Raw genomic sequence first — 13,880 nt, 5'->3', positions numbered from 1 at the left:
CAACGCTCGGCTCAAGAATGAGAAAAGGGTTCGGATGGGTTTTACGGAGGTCAACCATAACATTTCAGACAAGGTATAATTGGATGCCTCAAACATTTTTGAGAAAAGACATGCATTTCTTAAAACGGGAAAGTTACAAAGTATTCAGTAACTATTGTAGGAACATATACCTGATAGGAAAAAAAAAAGGGGAAAATACCCTAAGGTCCATCCACCATGCTCAGGACAATTTAAAGCAAGTCATAGTGATCCAGGACTTTTATAATATTGTTTGGGCTTTTTGAGTACATATTCGGCAGTATACGTTGTATAACTTGGGCTGAGTCATAACAATGGGGACCGTCTTCACTTTTGATTTTTCCTCTTCGTCTTCCAAGACTTCTTTTTTTGGTAGATAGTTATATCAGGACTTGTTTTTTTGCGCTATGAGCTGTAGTTTCCATCATTATTTTTTTTTTTGGAGTCCATATGACTCTTTTTATTCCATTTTATTGGGAGGCAAAGTGACCGAAAAGCAGCATTTCTGCCATTACATTTTTTTTTCTCTTCATTTTGACATTTACCATATGGGATAAATATAACATTTTTTTAGTCTGAACAGTTACGAATGTGGAGATACCAAATATTTTCTTCTTTATTTATTTTTATTTTTTAGAGATTTTATTTGTATTCTGGCAGCAGGGTCATTGCAGGCTGTAAGATTTCATGAAGAGATGGGCTTTCAAGTTCCATCTGAATTTTCCGAATGTGGCGGATAATCGGACATGTTGGGGCACAGAATTCCAGAGAAAGGGGGCATACATGGGATAAGTCTCAGAGGCAAATGGGTGAGGAACGGACGAGTGTGGAGAAGAGAAGGAGGTCTCTGAGGGAATGGAGATTACGAGTGGGATGTTATAGAGATATTAGTTAGGAGATATATGGGGGAGACAGATTATGGACGGCTTTGTCGATCAATGTAGTAGTTTGAACTGGATACATTGGGGAATTGGAAGTCAGGGAAGGGATTTGTAGATGGGAGAAGCGGAGGAATAGTGAGGAGAGAGGTGGATTAGTCGGGCAGCGGCGTTAAGGACGGACAGGAAAGAGTCAACAGTTAATCCGAGGCAGTGGACTTCCGGTACAGGGGAAATCGTGATGTCACTAGTTGTGATAGGTAGATCAGGTAGGGGATTTAGGTGAAATGGAGGAAAGATGAAGAATTCAATTTTATCCACATTGACCTTTAGGAAGCGAGATGAGAAGAAGGAGGATATGGCTGATAGACACTCTGGGATTCTGGACAGCAGAGAGGGGACATCTGAGCCAGACACATAAATCTGAGTGTCATCAGTGCATAGATGGCACTGGAAGCCATGGGACTTTATCAGGCCAGAGGTATACATGGAGAAGAGTAGTCATCCCAGGACAGAAGAATAATATAGTTCTTTATTATCTCATCAGCCAATGCTACTTAACACTAATTGCTGAACACAGCAGGACTATTGATCTCCATTAACAAGATCTGATAAATATTCAAGGAACCAATCATTAACCATTTGGGGTCCTAATCAAGTTTACACATCTACATGGAAGATACTGGTGATGAACAACAAAAAGCAAAATAATCTGTACTGAATGCCCCTAAATAGCTCATGCAAATGACCAATAATGCAATCACAGTGGGTGGGAGATTCAGTCACTGGAGCTGCAAGGGTTAAGCCATTGAGTATATGCCTTTGTTCCTAAGGGTCTCCTATTCTTCCTTAAAACACAATTAGCACCCTGGTGATCCTATTAGTGTCACAATCAAGGATGAATGTCTTTAGTGCCTTGTAGAAGAAGGAAGAGTCAAATTTTGAAGACCAGTTTGGAAGCAATCTGCCAACAGTTTATTGGCCCTGGCCCACACTATTGACAATGGCATAAAACCACAAGATTGTGCTTGTCTGAATCTTTAGTTTCTCATGAGATAAACGTCTCCAGAGGTGTGAGGCATCCACTTATCTTACATCCTATGTCTATATTTATGCAGAGCGCTGGTGGACCCCAAGCAACTCACTCCTAGAGAATACAATGAATTGGCCATGTGAGACACGTTCTTCAGAATCATGGCTACGTTTTTCTTCACCCTTGGCAAGGATTCTAGTCCTAAGACTAAGAATGAGTGCTTTGTCGGCACCCCCTCTAGCAATAGCATAGCTCTAGGGCAGAGATGTCAAAGACGCAGAGGGCCAAAATGAAAAACTTGGACAAAGTCGAGGGCCAATCAGTATATAGTATAATGTCCTCCATATAGAATAGAGGGCTACACATAGTCCTCTGTAGAGAGTAATGGGCCTCACATAGTCCTTCATACTGAATAATGGGCCCCACATAGTTCTCCATACAGAATAATGGCCCCACATAGTCCTCCATACAGAATAATGGCACCACATAGGGGTGGTGGTTCTGGTGTTGCGGGCCAAATAAAACCACCCTGCGGTCCAAATTTGGCCCACGGGCCGTAGTTTGACATGTGTGCTCTAGGGGGTGCAGAGGAAGAATTTCACCATAACTCTGGTACCTAAAGGAGCCCAAATGTCCACCAGCAACATTGGAAGGCATAAATATTAGTATGGTACATGATGGATGCTCCTTATCCTGTTATGTATTTTGCATTGGGGTCCTAGATTTTCTAATAATGTCTCTGCTCACTGACATCTATCATAGCTCCTACGATCCAATGCAAAAGTTGTAACATAAACCCCCACCTGCCGCACATCCAAATTTAGCTCAATTGGCATTCCTTTTTTTCCAACTTGATGCTTTTTAAAATGTGAGCAACAATTAAAATGGCTTTTATTAGAGCTTCCAGATGAAGAATATGCATCGCCTCTTTATCAGCAGGAATGGCCGACAATCTAATGTTTCCTGATTCTCCACTGACAAATGATGTTGGGGGAGAGAAGAATCAGCAATGCTAAATTACAAATCCAATCCTTTTGTTTCCCTAGAAGATAAGCCCGAATCTGGCAACATCTTATTCCGGTCTTCCTATCAAAAGTATATGAATGTTCTGCTTATCTGGTGGGGTCTGGTAGAGATATGTCCTGGCAAAACAAGAATTTGCGTGGCAGTTATGTAAGGTATATGATCCCTTAAAGGGGTTGTTTGAGACATACAGTACAGACCAAAAGTTTGGACACACCTCATTTAAAGATTTTTCTGTATTTTCATGACTATGAAAATTGGACATTCACACTGAAGGCATCAAAACTATGAATTAACACATGTGGAATGATATACTTAACAAAAAAGTGTGAAACAACTGAAAATATGTCTTATATTCTAGGTTCTTCAAAGTAGCCGCCTTTTGCTTTGATGACTGCTTTGCACACTCTTGGCATTCTCTTGATGAGCTTCAAGAGGTAGTCACAGGAAATGGTTTTCACTTCACAGGTGTGCCCTGTCAGGTTTAATAAGTGCGATTTCTTGCCTTATAAATGGTGTTGGAACCATCAGTTGTGTTGTGCAGAAGTCTGGTGGATACACAGCTGATAGTCCTACTGAATAGACTGTTAGAATTTGTATTATGGCAAGAAAAAAGTAGCTAAGTAAAGAAAAACGAATGGCCATCATTACTTTAAGAAATGAAGGTCAGTCAGTCCGAAAAATTGGGAAAACTTTGAAAGTGTCCCCAAGTGCAGTTGCAAAAACCATCAAGCGCTACAAAGAAACTGGCTCACATGAGGACTGCCCCAGGAAAGGAAGACCAAGAGTCACCTCTACTTCTGAGGATAAGTTTATCAGAAATCGCAGGTTAACAGCAGCTCAGATTAGAGACCAGGTCAATGCCACACAGAGTTCTAGCAGCAGGCACATCTCTTCAACAACTATTAAGAGGAGACTTTGTGCAGCAGGCCTTCATGGTAAAATAGCTGCTAGGAAAGCACTGCTAAGGACAGGCAACAAGCAGAAGAGACTTTTTTGGGCTAAAGAACACAAGGAATGGATATTAGACCAGTGAAAATCTGTGCTTTGGTCTGATGAGTCCAAATTTGAGATCTTTGGTTCCAACCACCGTGTCTTTGTGCGACGCAGAAAAGGTGAACGGATGGACTCTACATGCCTGGTTCCCACCGTGAAGCATGGAGGAGGAGGTGTGATGGTGTGGGGGTGCTTTGCTGGTGACACTGTTGGGGATTTATTCAAAATTGAGGCATACTGAACCAGCATGGCTACCACAGCATCTTGCAGCGGCATGCAATTCCATCCGGTTTGCGTTTAGTTGGACCATCATTTATTTTTCAACAGGACAATGACCCCAAACACACCTCCAGGCTGTGTAAGGGCTATTTGACCAAGAAGGAGAGTGATGGGGTGCTACGCCAGATGACCTGGCCTCCACAGTCACCAGACCTGAACCCAATCGAGATGGTTTGGGGTGAGCTGGACCGCAGAGTGAAGGCAAAAGGGCCAACAAATGCTAAGCATCTCTGGGAACTCCTTCAAGATTGTTGGAAGACCATTTCCTGTGACTACCTCTTGAAGCTCATCAAGAGAATGCCAAGAGTGTGCAAAGCAGTCATCAAAGCAAAAGGTGGCTACTTTGAAGAACCTAGAATACAAGACATATTTTCAGTTGTTTCACACTTTTTTGTTAAGTATATAATTCCACATGTGTTAATTCATAGTTTTGTTGCCTTCAGTGTGAATGTACAATTTTCATAGTCATGAAAATACAGAAAAATCTTTAAATGAGAAGGTGTGTCCAAACTTTTGGTCTGTACTGTATATACATTTGACCTATTCTCAGGATGTGGGATAGGTCCTTAATATGAGATCAGTGGGGGTCAGACATCCAGCACCCCCACCAATCAGCTAATATCTAAACTGGTAGTTGCCGGATGAAAGTAATGTATAGATCAGAACACAATAGCTCCATACATTGTGTATGTTGCAGTTTATTTTCCATTCAGGGACACGGCAGCAGCTGCTAAACAATGTTCAGACCATTCGTTCCGCTCCATACATTGCTTTGCACATACCAGTTGATTGGTTGGAGAATCGGGTGTTGGACCTCCACCAATCTGATATTGATGACCTATATGTAAGTCCGGGACAACTCCTTTAACTGTTGAGTATTCTGATGAAGGACATCATGGTCGGAAGAATAGAAGGAACATGGCGAAGAGGAAGACCAGCAACTCAATGGCTTGATACTATCAAGATAATGGTGGAGAAGAACTCGGTGGACCTATCTAGGCTGTACAAGATGGATCTTCCCACAGAGCGTTCATCCATCAAGTCATCATGGCTCGAGGTCGTTAATAACAGTAATTATTAATTCACTATCATGGTCACCTGGATGCCAGAATATTAGACTGTTGCTCCAAAAACCATACAAAAAACAGCCCAAAAATTCTGCACGTGTGATAGAGCAATCCCCGAGGCTGTGAACATTTTACTAGAAAGGAATGCTCTAATGATATTATATACACAGATGAGCGTACTTGACCTGCCAATCAAAGTCACCGGGAACCAAAGGGCCAATCACAAGCGGTTATGACAGCACGGCCATTATTATAATTGGCGTGTGGTTGCCGGGTAAGTAATCGCCCCCTCTGATCACTATTACCAACATCCAGACAGGTGGTGTCAAATAACATTGGTTTTCTGCCAGTTGTGTTTTTCTTTGGCCGCGACAAGAGTTTGTGACCTTAGAGAGAAAATTGTCCTTCTAACGTCTGCGCGGATCAGATATTGCGAGCGATTGTGTGACACCACAAAATAAAAAAAATACAAAAACTCTTGTTCTTGGGTTATTTCCTAACTGAACAGGGATGTGGATAAAATCGCAGCAGCTTAGGAATAAACATTTGCAGTCATCCTCTGCTCTTCAGTGACTTAAAATACATTTTTAACCTGGAAACAACCTAATAATATATTAGAGAATTCCATAAATTACTATTTATGGAACAGAAGCAGAAGAATTGCTGGATGTTGGGGAGGGGTTCAGCAGGCTTTGAAGGTAATGTTTAAAATAACTACATGTAAAAATACTCTAGACAGGTTCAGGAATTGTTATTTATGCAATTCTTTAATGTTTTGTTTACTGCAAGTTAGAAATAATGAGCTCAGCCATAGATTTACCTTTGTCCAATTCCAAGCACCCAAAAATACCCAGATTTCAATCCGGAGTCCACTAGGGAAAGTCCATGATCTGTCAATCTCTCTTTGCATTGCAGGAAAATAAGGGGAGTAAAAGAGACCCCCTAAACCCTTCATCATGCTTAATGCTAGCAGATTAGACAATGAATACTTACTTATTTCTTTCTTCGATGTCTCTTTAAAAAAATGTTTAACTTGTAAATGCATTTATTCGGATAGAAATCTTTTTATTTTTTATTAAAACTTTTGCATTTATTCCTTCTGTGTTGCACTATCTGTAGAATGAGTTAACTGAGAATCCAACAGTGAGCTTGTTCTGACAAGTAAGTTTATAAACAGAGTTGAGTTCATTTAATTTGGGCAAACTGGCTCAATTCAGGGGGGTAAATTCAATTCCCATTGAATACATTTGAAAATTGTCAATTTAATCTTCTGGAAAGACATTAAAAAAAATGTTACATTCACCTCTCTCCGGCTGCCCGTGTACCTGTGTCACTGATGCTAGTTCTCTGATTGGCTCTTCTGTCTTCTCTTTTTGGTCCCTATCTTTGTTCCACTTCCAGTCGGGTATTTCAACGTTTTGGGGTTGCAAAGCACGTCATTGATTTTAATGATGTGCATCACGCAACATACGGTCACGTGGAACTTCATGTACGACATTGATGTGCGTCTCGTCCCATGTGACATTGAGGGGCCCAGTAAATGGCAGACCCGTCCGAAGATGACCAGAGGTCCAGGATGGAGATAGAGCTGATTGGAGGGGTGGGGCTGGCGAAACAGTTATGGGAAGGGCTGAAGAGATGTGATGCACAGAAATGGCAAACCAATTGAATCGTAAAAAAAAATATATAATTCTGACAAATGCCAATTTTTTTCGTACAATTTTTGGTGAATTTGATTCATCTCAAATCGATTCAGTCATCTCTATTTAAACTCTATCTGTAACTCTATTTGCAACTCTTGGAAACAAAAAAGTCTGTAAAAGCCAAACGGTGCAAGATTATAATGAAACCCAAATTGCAAACATGATTTTTAGCTCCAAATAAATACATTTAAGTAAAAAAATTAAAATGTCCTCAAAAGTAGACAATCCCTTTAAATCTACTTGTCTGTACATATAACTCAAAATAGGGACAAGTCTTGAAAAAAGAAGGATTTATCCCCTGAAGGGAAACCGTCCTCTCCAAAATGAAGGGTTATAGGACAAAAGTGAGTCCAGTAATGCAGAAAATGTCAGTGCTATATAATTAATAGGTCATAGATGACTAACTAATAAAGAGTGACAGCTGAATATTTGCCCCCCTAGCTATCACTTGTCCCCCATTGCCGTAGCTATGAAATCTGCTGTGTAGTGTTTCTGTGTTTGCAGTTTGTCTGCTTGTGACAGAGTTTGTAAACTTGTCTGCGGGTGAGTATTGTTGTTGGAGCCCAGATGTATATTGCATCCAGCACGTGTCGGCTGCGGATAAACATACAACCCGCCGAGTGCCCCATACTAACACATTGCACACAAGGGACTGGGAAAACTCGGAATATGTGAGCGTCAAAGATGCGTAAAGCCAAAGGAGAAAACCACAACAAATGTCTACAAAAATCACAACATGCAGAAATGCCACCTCTACATCCTAACCAGGCACATTGGCTGGCAAGCAGATCTGCAAAGATGGGTGACGCCGCTTATCATTGCTGCACGAACAGCCATATTGATTGTCACCCAGATTTCCCAGACAGATGTAGAACTAAAAAAAGGTTGAAAAGCGCAGAACTCTAAGATAACAAAAACATTAATCCGGCAGCTGACAGTCCTGAAATATATGGAGCCCATGGAAGAACTAATGACAAAGTTATTCATGTGTAACAAGTGTGATTTGGAGTTTAACCTCTTTATTACAGAAATGCTGTAGACATAGAGGTAGCAGAGCTGAGGTAGCAGAGCTGAGGTAGCAGAGCTGAGGTAGCAGAGCTGAGGCAGCAGAGCTGAGGCAGCAGAGATCAGCTTCTCATGTTATCTTAGGGCTATAATGAAATCTATCATCTATGTCGTCTATCTATCTATCTATCTATCTATCTATTATCATCTATCTATCTATCTATCTATCATCTATCTATCATCTATATATCTATCTATCATCTATCTATCATCTATCTATCTATTATCTATCTATCTATCTATTATCTATCTATTATCTATCTATCTATCTATTATCTATCTATCTATCTATCTATTATCTATCTATCTATCCATCTATCTGGCATCTGTCTATCTATTATCTATCTATTATCTATCTATTATCTGTCTATTATCTATCTATCTATCTATTTATTTGTCTATCTGTGTATGTCTATCATTCTACCTATATCTAACAGTCTTATATTATATTCCTTTTTCTTTCTCTCTTTCTTGTTCTCTCTTACTCTCTATATTTCTCTTTCTTTTTCTGTCTCCCTCTTCCATTCTCTCCTTTCTTTCTTTCTTTCTTTCTTTCTTTCTTTCTTTCTTTCTTTCTTTCTTTCTTTCTTTCTTTCTTTCTTTCTTTCTTTCTTTCTTTCTTTCTTTCTTCCTTCCTTTCTCTTCCCTTCCCTCATTCTTCCTTCTGTCTTTTCCTTACTTCTTTCACCAACTTATAACATGTATAAATGCAGAAATCTCCATTGTGCAGCATGTCAAATTATTGTCATCCCTTGGGATTTAAGGCTTTCCTCTCCTCCCTTACATAATGTAATGCGTTCTACTACTGTATATTTAAATATTAGAACTCTTTAATAAACAAAGGGAAAAAATATGACGTCTACTTAGATGGCTGTAATTTCTGACGTTTTGACAAAATGTTAATAGAACATTGGAGAGAGCAATGAGACTGCCGGCAAGGAAATTTGGGATCAGTTTTCCATAGTAATTGGAAAGCAGCAACCTAATTAGTTGCTATTGATAACGATTCCATTTTTCCATAGCAGCAGTTCTGATAAATCTCCCATATTGTGGATTATAGCAGTTTATAGCTATTATTGCATTCTATCATTGATGCTTAAAATTGCACAAGTATCGTGGAGCCAGTGTATTTGTCATGAACTAGGACATCACAATTCCAACAAAACTCCAACATTTCAGAAAAAAATTGATACTAAGATGTGACCCCCTGAAGCTGGTGAGAAGATGCCCGATCACCTGTGATAACCCTGAGGATGGACGACCACCCATTTATAATTGGTAGCAGAGGTATAAATGAAAAAAAGCTTCCTGTTAATGAGAATTCCCATTCATGAGCAATGATAAAAGCCAGATTGCTGAAAAATGTGTGTATTGTGTCACCCGTGATAAGGTCAGGCCTGGGCGTTGTTCTATTTTTTCCAGTGTTTAATCGTAACTTGGCCGCAGTGGACTCCCGGCATTGCCAATACTGCACAGAGCTGGACATCAGGGCTGTAATAACGAGCTGCTAATTCCTTGTTACGTCTCCAGTGTCGGCAACTTTTACAAGCTCTGGACACCATTAGAAAGTTACTGTGGATTTTCTTTAGAGGTTTATGAAGTGTTTCTGTCAGTTTTACTAGAGACTGGGATAAGCTACAATGTTCATTGGCCAGTGCCATTGCTTGGAATTGAAATGTCACATCAAATCCTGAGTAGGTGATCATATGACGGACACTACATCCAAGCCGCGGATGTTCGCAACTTAGCCATGAGTCCAATGATGTGGCCAGATCATCCTAGTGTTTAACCCTTTTGCACAGCTCTAATGCATTAACATTGATCATCTATGCCAGGCATATGCATCTTTTGGCAGCCACTGTATAGTCTTGGGTGGCATATATTCTTCTATTGAATAAGTTTTGAGGTTTTGCCACCAACACATGGTCTTCTCTAAACCTTGGTGATGGCTTATTAAATGACCAAGGTACCACAGTGTGCTCCTTAATTTAGGGTTCAACTTATTACAATGAAATATATCACACCAAGCAAGCTCGGACTGACCCATAGGGTAACAGGGGAATCCCCCAGTGGGCCAATGTGCAGACATGGGTCCCCAACCTCACTGTATGGGCAGTACTTGGCATAATTCACTTGGTACACAAAAAAGCAGCATATCATTGTTCATTTAACAAAATACTAAGTTTATTATTATACTGAGGTATAGGTACATTTGTGAACAAGTATAGTGTAATATTTGCATGCAGGAGAAAAATGGACCCCTCAAAGTCAATGTTACTGGTGGGCTCTTGGCACCTTAGGCCGACACTGACACCAAGTACAAACGTAGCATCCTGATAAGGAGCTTATGTTCCCCTAAAGCAGAGATCTCCAACCTTTCTGACCTTAAGAGCCACATTCAGTTCTGAGAGAGGGTCGACAGCCACATCCAGCTCCTTCCCCACTCACAGTAGGGACAACCAAAGCCCCCATTACCGGTATAATGAAAGCCAAAGCTTGTCCACTGAAATCACACCGAGGCAGTATGCCAAACTCCAGGGTTTCCTATGTTACCCCAATTCAGATCTGCTCTTCTGTGTAGTCACCATCTAGAGACTTGCTCTTTATAGCTGTTTGCTACACCAGAGTCTAATGCACCAAGTTGGCAGACAGTCGCGACCCACACATCACGGCCAGTGAGCCACATGTGGCTCTCGAGCTACACGATGGGGACCCCTGCCCTAAAGCCTGAGCATAAATATAAGCATTTATGGACTACATCAGCGCCCATATTTCATGACAGTTTTGAAATTAAAAATTATAAAATGCTCCTAACTTGTGCAAAAAATTGCAACTTTTTTCCCATCACTCACCACATTTGAAAAGTGAGAAGAAAAGTTGAAAAGAGAGAATAAAGTAAGATAATGGTGGAAATTTCAGTGCTCATAGTAGGCATTCATCTGACTTTTTGAAAGTCCCAAATGACTAGTTAATTAAAGGACATTGTGCCATCACTTCAAATTATCTTCTTTCTCTTACAATAATGTAAGATACCCTATGTGGGACAATGTGCCTTATGTCTGTGATATTTCTGACATTGCCAATTTACATAATAAACTCAGGATCTTACCTGGGACAGGTTCAGCCTGTTAAGGGGATGGCATTGCTCCTCTACCCTTTCCACAGCTCCAGTTTTCTTCCGCATCCTGTCAGCCTCTTGGGCCATATATAAATCCAGAACTGGGACACCCCGAGACCTAATGTCGGACTCTGTCAAAGAGTTCACCATAAGCATCACCCATACAGGTCTCTTCCTCTCCCAGTTACCAGCGATGGCATTAAAAAGGTAATCAGCGTAGAGACCTTTGCCCCTCTGGTCTGGCGTCATCCAGTGGGGCATCATTAACTTGACATATTCCAAGTGCCTCTTAAGTCTCCTATATAAATCCTTGGGCAGAACATCCTGTAGATTTTCCCCCTGTGGCAACATTTGACAGCTGGCCAGAGCTGAGATGGTATAAGGATCTGTAAGGTCCAGCTCAAAGTAGACATTGTTACTATCCTGAAATGCTTTCTTAGAGTTCTGGGGTATAAAATCCCATACCCTGGTATACGGCACATGTATAGTTCCAAAGAGGAAAGCAGGTGGATTCCTCTTGATGGTCCATAAGAAAGAATTCAGTTCTTCTTGCTAAAAAAAAATAAAAAGGAGAACATGAAACCAAGGTTTGTCGGAGTCTGAATAAAAAGTTAAGAACTTTCCAAAAAGTTTTTGAAAGTTTGTATAAAAAATGCTGAACTTTTCAAAAAGTTTTTGAATGTTGTAAAGTAGAAAGTTCTTGCAACTTACTATCTCCAGAAGAAAGATCTCAATGGATATAATTCTACTTAATAAGTTTTATCATCAGGCCAGCTTAGATGACACATGTTAATTTCCTATCAATGTTCAAAAAAGACATCTCCCCAGCGAGCAGCATCTTGTCCACCGGTCATTCCCAGTTCAGAGACACCATGGGGTGTGCAAATAATGGACTGTGCAGATTCCGATAAATAGGATTTGAATCAAAGCTTTCTTTTTACCCTGCCCCCCATCCCAAACCTGACTGATGAGTTCCTATAGTCATTACCACACTTCCTAGGCAATTACTTTTTCATTCTTGATAAGACTTATATATTCCGTCATTGTGAAAATCATAAATGAAAATGAATCATTTTAGGAATTTTCCAAATCAGGCGCATAAATTTCAATGAGGAAAAAAGTAATAGGTAGAAATATTATTTGCATAGCATCACATAGATAGAAATAAAAAAAAAGTTTACATCTGGTTACTTTTTCCTTCTTGATAAGACAGTTGTATTTCTAATCACTGTAAATGATATCGATAATAATTACAATTTCTAGTAATTATAATATTTTAACTTTGGGGAACTTCAAGAATGTGGAATAATAATACGATCGCTCGTCCATCAAGTCGCCATGGCTCGAGGTCGTTAAAAATAACAAGTTTGGGGAATTTTCTAAATAAATAAATAAATAATATATATATATATATATATATATATATATATATATATATATATATATATATATATATATATATATATATATATATATATTACAAGTATATATATCGTCATAAAAAAAACAACTTTGGGAAACTTTCAATATATATAAATATACATATATATATTACAAGTATATATATATATCGTCGTAAAAAAAAAGAACTTTGGGAAACTTTCAAAATATATAAATATATATATATATATATATATATATATATATATATATATATATATATATATATATATATATATATATACACAAGTATATATCACAAATATACATAATCACACAATCAATCATCCTACTAAGCAAAAGAGCTTACAATCTAATCAGCACTTAAAATCTACTTAGTATCTCACTCACCGACTTGGGCAGTCCACATTGACCAGTATCCATTGGAAGTCGCCTGCACAAGACCTCCTGTAACAAAAGAGCGCACAATACAAAGTATAAGATGCCAGTCCAGGTCCACATGGTTCTTCCTGTAAAGTGACAACTTCAGAAACCTTCTTTTCACATTGAACAAGTGCAAAGAAGTTCTTATTGGTAGCTGCCTGCAAGAATCTCCTGTGGTCTCTCAGAAGCGATGGGGTGGCAGGGCTCTGCAGGGCTCCTCCATGCTCCTCCTGGCTGTAAGGAGATTGTGTGCAGGTTTTTGCCAGGGTGACAGGGTGCTGATGGGGGCAAGGGGTGAGCTGGGTGCTGCTATTTGAAGAGGCACATGAAGGCAGACCCTGCTCTGCATGTCAGTATCACACTCTGTAACAGCTGGGAAGTTACTGAGAGTCCCATCCTAAACTTCTTGTCAGTGTACTCCTCCCACTAGAGGGTGCAGCCACACTGCTCTTCCCACCCCAAAAAAGTCCAGCACCAGAGACGTTCGCCTACAGTTTGTGATCACATCTCAGAATGGGACACACGACACAGGACTCCGAGTACAATGCTGAACCAAAGTCTCAATTATGTCATTAACTTTTATTCTTTAATGGTCTCTGCTCGTATTGATACTTTGTTGCAACCGCTTCAGATTAGGATGCAGGAATGCAGGTTATTATCCGATTCAGTGAGGGTTTCCCTAAATGTAGATGACTGTAAATGTGTCAACATGATGGACGTGAGATATAAAGTCTTCATGTGATATTTGATATTCTACTGCATTGGGATATCTTTTATAAGAGCCCTTACGTTATCCATATTTATAAATGTGTTACTCTATTTATACATTTATATATTTGTCAATATTTATATATTTTTATTGAGATCTTACATTTG

The 13,880-nt window shown here is 39.6% G+C and overlaps 1 protein-coding gene across 3 annotated transcripts in view; it reads right to left on the bottom strand.

Moving 5' to 3' along the window:
• Positions 1–13,414, bottom strand: part of TRABD2B (TraB domain containing 2B) — a 408,394-nt gene extending 394,980 nt beyond the window's left edge. For all 3 annotated transcript variants that reach the window (XM_073643517.1, XM_073643518.1, XM_073643519.1), the window contains exons 1-2: positions 12,972–13,414; positions 11,172–11,732 (exon numbers count right to left, since the gene is read on the bottom strand). In XM_073643517.1, coding sequence (XP_073499618.1) covers positions 11,172–11,732; positions 12,972–13,082 — 672 coding nt within the window. In that variant the 5' untranslated portion in view covers positions 13,083–13,414. The remainder of the gene's footprint in view (positions 1–11,171; positions 11,733–12,971) is intronic.
• Positions 13,415–13,880: the final 466 nt, after the last annotated feature.

The sequence above is a fragment of the Phyllobates terribilis genome, unplaced genomic scaffold (genome assembly GCF_046119375.1).
Source record: "Phyllobates terribilis strain yellow unplaced genomic scaffold, ASM4611937v1 Scaffold_8__6_contigs__length_399053987, whole genome shotgun sequence".
NCBI classification, from domain to species: domain Eukaryota; kingdom Metazoa; phylum Chordata; class Amphibia; order Anura; family Dendrobatidae; genus Phyllobates; species Phyllobates terribilis.
The sequence above is the reverse complement of the archived record's forward strand: the minus strand, read 5'-3'. Positions and strand labels throughout refer to the sequence as shown.